This window comes from Pteropus alecto, unplaced genomic scaffold (genome assembly GCF_000325575.1).
Source record: "Pteropus alecto unplaced genomic scaffold, ASM32557v1 scaffold51, whole genome shotgun sequence".
In the NCBI taxonomy this organism is placed as follows: Eukaryota; Metazoa; Chordata; class Mammalia; order Chiroptera; family Pteropodidae; genus Pteropus; species Pteropus alecto.
In genome coordinates this window covers 2,255,641-2,262,624 of record NW_006431922.1, presented here as the reverse complement: position 1 = coordinate 2,262,624, position 6,984 = coordinate 2,255,641, and the positions used below count along the sequence as shown (strand labels likewise).

The 6,984-nt window shown below is 39.4% G+C and overlaps 1 protein-coding gene across 1 annotated transcript in view; it reads left to right on the top strand.

Moving 5' to 3' along the window:
• Window positions 1–292: 292 nt before the first annotated feature.
• CDH17 (cadherin 17) overlaps window positions 293–6,984 on the top strand; it is a 44,705-nt gene continuing 38,013 nt past the window's right edge. Inside the window, exons 1-2 of the mRNA XM_006906814.1 lie at window positions 293–343; window positions 5,495–5,593. Coding sequence (XP_006906876.1) covers window positions 293–343; window positions 5,495–5,593 — 150 coding nt within the window. The remainder of the gene's footprint in view (window positions 344–5,494; window positions 5,594–6,984) is intronic.

Sequence of the window (6,984 nt, the reverse complement as noted above, 5' to 3'; positions counted from 1 at the left end):
GATCTTTAAAAGAAGATTATAATAAAGTGGAGTGATTAAAGAAATGGAAGAAGCATGAGCTTGATTTGGTATGTTGACTCGTACATTGCTATAGGTGAGGTATTGTGAAGCTTCTGGAAGACTAGATTGTTCCAAGCAGAGGAGATACTGGCCTTTAGGGTTCCCATTCTACTATGTTGTAACTGGATATTGTCCAATGATCCTTTGTGGTTGGAAGGACATAATTTCAACAGACTGGTAACTAATTGCTTTTATCTCTGGTTTATTCACAGGAGATTGAATAAAGAAAACCATGATGGTGCAAGCACAACTGCACTGCTTATATTTCCTTACACTTTATTTGGTAAGAGAAGAGGATGTTCTTTATTTATTTACTAAGATATTTTTCGCCATCCTTATACCCCAAACCAGAGAAGCAATGGTTATCACTTAAAAAAAGAGTCTATCAGAATTCAATGTTTGCCCCAAAGTGAGATTTTTAATAGAATGTCTACAACTCATATGTCTGTATTTTCTCCTTAGTTCTTAAAAGCCAATAGCACTTAATGGGCAAAGTGTAAAAAAAATCTATCTACTCAAGTTTAGATTTTCATGTCAGGGAATCAGGAAATAAAAGCATATTGCCACATGTGTTAGTCTGAGTCCCTTAATCTTGACCATTTTTTTTTTTTTTACTTTGACCATGAAAAATTACCAGTGAAACACGAAGAAAATAATTTTCTCTATTTTCAACCCTGCTCTACTCTGTACTTTTCTTTCTATAAATGTTTTGGAGTTTCCTAGTTAAATTTGTCTTTAGCCATTTATTGAGCTAAGCCTACTGACAGGCTTGTAAACAGTGGAGATGGATGAAATTTGAAGAAATCCAACCCTTGACCTCAGATAATGAGATGCTATCCTGATTTTACTCATGAGCTCCATAAATGTCATTCACTTGCCAATTTGTTGTATTATGAAGCAAGATTATGGAGAAGCATTTGCTTTTACCTTAGAAGGAAGGTGATGCTCACATCTCTAGATGCTCACACCTCAAATCTTGGTTACTTTCTTCTGTAACATATAAATTTAACATATAAAGTAACATATAAATTTCAAGTCTCAGAGAACTTTCTAGAGCCCACACAGATCAAAATATTTAGAGTGAAGTAGAATGAAACTTGTGAAAATATCACAGCTTTTCTCCTGGGGATGGAGGGCCAGGAGTGGATAACCTGTAGTTAAAATTTTATGAGCAACGCATATCCTCAAAAACCAAGGGCTCAAAGCTTGTCACAGGATTACTTAAGAACTGGATTAAACATACCCACTTGACTTCTCTCTTCTTCCTACTCTCTGAAACAACCTTTGCTATCTATATATCATACAGTTATAGTAAAGTCAGATCTAGGTTCAAACTTGGCACTGTGACTTACCCGTGATAGGAATTTGGGTGAGTTACTTAAGCATCGAACCTAAGTTTTCTGCACTGTGAAATGGGTCTGAAAGATTACTTGCCTATAGAACGTTGTGGCAATTAAATGAGACAACACATTTTTAAAGCCCTCAGATTAGTGACTAGCATAGTCTAAGCACTCATTAAATATTAGCTCTTATCATTACTACAGGGTTTTAAATATTCGGTGTCTACACTTAAATAGACTCTGACCTCCATGTGGAAGGGACTGTATTTTAGTCATCTTCGCAACTTCAGTACATAGCACAGTGCCAGGAACAAGGTAGAAATTAAATTCATAATTATGGGCTTATATTAGGAAACAACAATGAGATCTAAGGGAGAGAAAGAGAAGATTCTATCAATAATTTGGTATTAGTGGGCTCATCTGCTTTTTGTCTAAGAATGTACATGCATTCTTCTTTTTGGATAAAAGTTGAAAATAAGTTTTCCTTCTCTCTGCTCTCATCCCAGTGAGATTTCTACCTATAGTAAGAAATACTGTCCAAACACTGTTGATAGCAAGACCTTTGCCCAGGAGATAGTCACAAAGCACAGCTGCCTTTGGTTGAAGGAGGGAAATTGCTAATTCTGTGGTGGGATTTCAGGGACATTAAGATGGAGCCACTTCTCTCTCCTGCCTCCACCCATCTTTACTCCCAAACCCTCTCTTATGAAGAGTGGAAGTTTAGTTGGAGTTTTTGCCTTTACCATACTGCTTTCTTCAGCAGAGGTAGTAATTTAAAATGATCGCCAGTCATTTATTCTATACTGTGAATGATTCTTCTGTTACTTTCTGAGAACTGGTTTTCATAAAGGGGTTAGAAACACTGCATGAATATATTGTAAAGGTATTGAAGAGAGAGGAAGTAAGTAATCCAGGGTTTGGGAAAAGGTGATGAATAGGGAGGAAGGGAAATCAAGGAGAAATCACCTATTTTAGAGTTTTGCCTGGGACTATGATTCTTCCAGAAGGAAGAATATCTTGGAATAAATACTATGTAATCAATTCAGAGAACACTTGCTGGAAAATGCAATGAGAGTGGCTACCAGGCAGGCAGATCTGGCAATTGCACATCCTTTGATGGCCTGGAAGGCAGTGTAGCAACATAGTTCAGAGTCGGGGCTTGGTTCAACAGAGCTGGCTCTATCCCACTGTAAAGCCAAGTATCTGTGTTTCTGCTGTGGGACTTCTCTGGAGATATTTTCCTGATTTTGATGAAAACCAGAAGAAATGATGTGTGTGGAGGGTCTAGTTCCATACCTGCCACATGAAGAACACTCAGAACTGTCTGTTTCATTTTCTATCCCTCCTTTCCCCTCTTCGTACAAGATGGTGAATGTTATTACCTCCATCTCCTACATAAACCCTCTGGCCCTTTCATATGTTTCTACCACCCTGTCCTTCTCAATTCTGGCAGCATGATCTGATGACTCATGGTGTGCGCATGGATTTTGAAGTCTTTGTAGTCTAGATAGCTGTGTTAATGGGCAGGAAAAAAGATTTGTTGCCTCAATATAGGAACCCAACTTTGAACCCTGCAACTGAGATGTATCCTCCTTTCCTGATAGGTAAGCCAGCTTGTCCATGTAGAAAGAATGCAGGATTTATGTGAGGTTTGCTTGACTAATGCAGTTTTCCTCTGGATGCCATCACTGGTATGATCAACTGAAAGGCTGGCCACTTGCTGATGTAAGTGGCAAGTTGATGAAAGGAGTTTTCTGTCAAACAGTAGCTCCACAGAAATCACTGCCCTCGTCTGGGACCAAACATGGCAGCACCTGGCCATCTTCACCCAGTTCTTGTGCCCCAACTTCCAGAGGAGCTAATGGACCTGAAGAAGATGTAGTAAAGGAGTGGAAGGAAGGAAGATCCCCCAGAGGAAGATTAACTTAGAAAGTAAGAGATGAGCTAGAGGCTATAGAATTATTGGCTATAGAATTATTGTTTTAGTATAGAGTACTTTTAGCTATAAGTAACAGGACGTTTAACTTTAGAGATCTTCACTAGGGGTTTGTTTTCCTCAGATAACAAGGAGCCTGAAGTGGGCAGTCCAGGGCAGGTTCAGTCTCTGTGATGTTATCAGAGACTTAGGCTTCTTTCTTTTTGCTTTATCATTTTCTGAGCTGGGTTGTCCCTTCATGGTTTCATGATGGCTGCCATAGCTAAAGACACAAGGTCCATTATCTGAGTGACAGCAGGGGAGATAAAGGGCAATGCCAGCCACATCTGTCTTTTTTCATCAGGAAAACAAAAGCTTGACCAGAACTCCCCAGGAGACTTTCTTTTTTTTTTTCCATGAACCAGAATGGTTCACTTGGCTGTCCTCCTAGCTGCAAAGGAGTCTAGGAAAGAGACCACTTGGTTTCCCATGGGAGAGAAGTTGACAATGGCTGGGAGCAGCTAATCCAAGGGCCTGCCATAAATCTGAAGAAGAGGGGACCAAATTCCAAATCCCTCTGTATTCTCATTTGTTATCGTTCCTTTACCAGACAACCATTATCAACTTAAGATTCAATTAACCCAAGGATCTAGTGTAAGATAATTTCCCCCCATCACTCTCATACTAACTGTTTCTGGGTTATTGCCAGCATTTCCATGCCAAGGATATACTTGCTCTCCCTAAAGAAACAGAAAACAAATTCTCCCCTGCACAAACCCCTCTCCTCTCCACTTCTTACTTTTTTAGTTTTATCTGACTAGCTCAAAAGCTATTGACTTGCCACATGCTTTTGATTCTAACCTATCCCACCTCTAATTTTCACTATAAGTAGGAGTCTGAAGAACCACTCAGGAAGGAGAGGAGACCAGCATCAAGTATGAGGGCTAAATCCCTCCTCCCAGAGCATACCCCTCCATGGGTGGGTTTTTGGCTGGCTGTCCTTTCCTGTGTGCCACCGGCTCCACTCTGCCTTCAGTTTCCCTTCAGAGAGCAGTTGTCCTAGAAACTAAGGGATGGCAGGGGCTGCTGCCGAATGCTCCCCATTTTACCTGGTTGGGAATGATAGGAGTCATACCTTCCCACACATCTCTGCTGCTTTTGTTTCCTCTTGTGGGTAGTGACTGAGATGGCCAGTTTTAGAGTCTCAGGTTTGAATCTTGCTTCCTGCCACTACCTGAGCAAAATACTTAACCTCTCTGTGTCTCAGTCTCATCACCTGTAAAATGAGCTAACAATAATTTACCTCCTTATGGTTGTTGTTAGGATTAACTATGCTTAGGACAGAGCTCAGCACATAATAACTTAGTGAGTGTGAGCTCTTCTTATTGTCCCTGGATTTGGGCATCTGCAGAGGGTTCCTTGCCTTTTAAGTTCAGGGTCTTTGAAAATTCGAATTGGTGTGGGGCTACTGATTGAAGAAAACATTCTGTGCTTTAATTTTTTTCTAAATGAGTAAAGATAGTTAAACAAATGTTAAACAGTAAGCTTTTCTTAAAGTTACAGTTCGAATTCAAATCAAATTTGAATGAATTTACCATGTAATTATGTGTCATGCAAGCATTGTACTAAACATATCTGCATATATTTTCTTCCCCTTACAAACCCAATTGTCTCTGGGGAGACTATAAGCTCTAGAGTTTAGGGAATCTTTCATGAATTTCCTTATGAGCTAACAGAAGTAAAGGGAGATGTTTTAAGAAGCTGTTGTTAAACCATCTAGAATTTAGAAGGCACTGTGGGAAGACCATGAGCTTTTGTTCAGTTAGATCCGCATGTATGTGCTGTGTCAACCACTTATAAATTTTACTCTGAACAAGTAGCTTAACTTTTCTGAGCCTCATTTGTAAGATGAGAGTTAATATTCCTCCTATAGGGCCATTGCTTGAATGGTTAAATGAGAAAAGCAATGCAAGGTTCATAGCAAACCACTGACATAGTAGAGCCTCAAGAGATAGCAGGGTTCTTTCTGACTATTTTGACTAGATTTCATATTGCTTTGAGCCAGGTTAAAATCTTATGTTTTATATATCAGTCTTGGAAGCCACAATAAAATCAGCAAGTGACATATATACATTCATAATATATGGTAATGTTAATTTTCATTTTATTTTTTTAACAGACAACTGGGTATGGCCAAGAAGGGAGGTTTAGTGGACCCCTGAAACCCATGACATTTTCTATTTTTGAAGGCCAAGAAGCAAGTCAAATCATATTCCAGGTAATGACTACTCTTAATGACTACTCTCACTGTCATCTTAATTTCTCATGCTCTCTCAGTGAACTTTTACTCTTATCTACTGTGTAGCAGGAAATAAAATAGAGGCATGCCAGATCTCATTATCAAGAATGATTTCAGAAGCTAAGTTAAACAGAGAGATGAGTGGCCTCTGTATTGTAAGGCATTGAACCTAACATCCTATATTCGGACTTCCTTAGCTGTGTCTGGGGCAAATTCTCCCATCCTGGGAGTGGGGATCTTGGTCCCTATAGGCTCTGCCTCTCCCCAAGGGTAGGAAGGGAACTTGTTTCTAGCAATCGATGGCCATCTGATCATCAGGCTGTTGGTTTGATGCGTTTGCTGCTTGAAATGTTTGAAGATGTGGGTTCTCTGGATTACTGCTGGAATGGCCTCACTGTTTGGCCAAAGGCCCACTTTGCATCACTACCTCCTCTGAGCCTAACCCTTGCCTGTGGGTTGGCCAGGGCACACTGGGAGGCAGTCATTTCTTTCAGTTAGGTAACTGAGAAAAGCATCAGATTGAGTGGTGATCTGTAGGTGGAAGTGAGAGACTTCAACTATAAAAATATTTGAAATAATCCTGGAAATGTAATGGAGAGGAAGAAAAACATGCTACTATATTTACAGAAATCCCCTGGGGAAGCCTGCTTGGCCTTGGAGTGGCTGAGGATGCTTTGATGAGCCTCTGGGGTACCTATGATCCCCACTCCCCCACACACTGGGAGAGAAACAGCGGTTTGTTAAACTACCTTCTAAGGTAGATGCCTTCCATTGTTGGACAGTTCTAAACACACAGAGGCTGAAAGCTGCCTTGTACCCCTTCCCCCACCTTGGGAGTAAAGATTTGAAGTCACCAATTATTGTAGTTGAATTGTATATTTTCCCTTTGATTCTCATTTTTTGCTTTATGTACTTGGGGGTGTGTTGGTAGATACATATATGTTTATAATTGTTATAGTTTTTTGATGAATTGATCCTTGTATCTTTGTTGAATGTCCTTTTTAGTCTCCAGTAAGAATTTTCATTTTAAATTGATATTGTTTTTAAGTCTATTTTTTTCTAATAGATTAATTTCACCCTCGTTTTGAAGGATAATTTTGTCAGATATAAACACTTAGCAGTCATTTTCTTTTAGCACTTTGAATATGCCATTCTGCTGTCTTCTGGCTTCCATGGAAAGTCAGCTATTTATTTTATTGAGATCTGTTGTATGTGATGAATCTTTGCATTTTCAAGGTTCTTTTTGTCTTTCAAGTGTTTAATTATGATGTGTCTAAGTTTGGGTCCCTTTGAGTTTACTGTAGTTGGAGTTTATCAAACTTCTTGGATATATAGATTAATGTTTTTCTCAAATTTGGGAAAATTTTGGT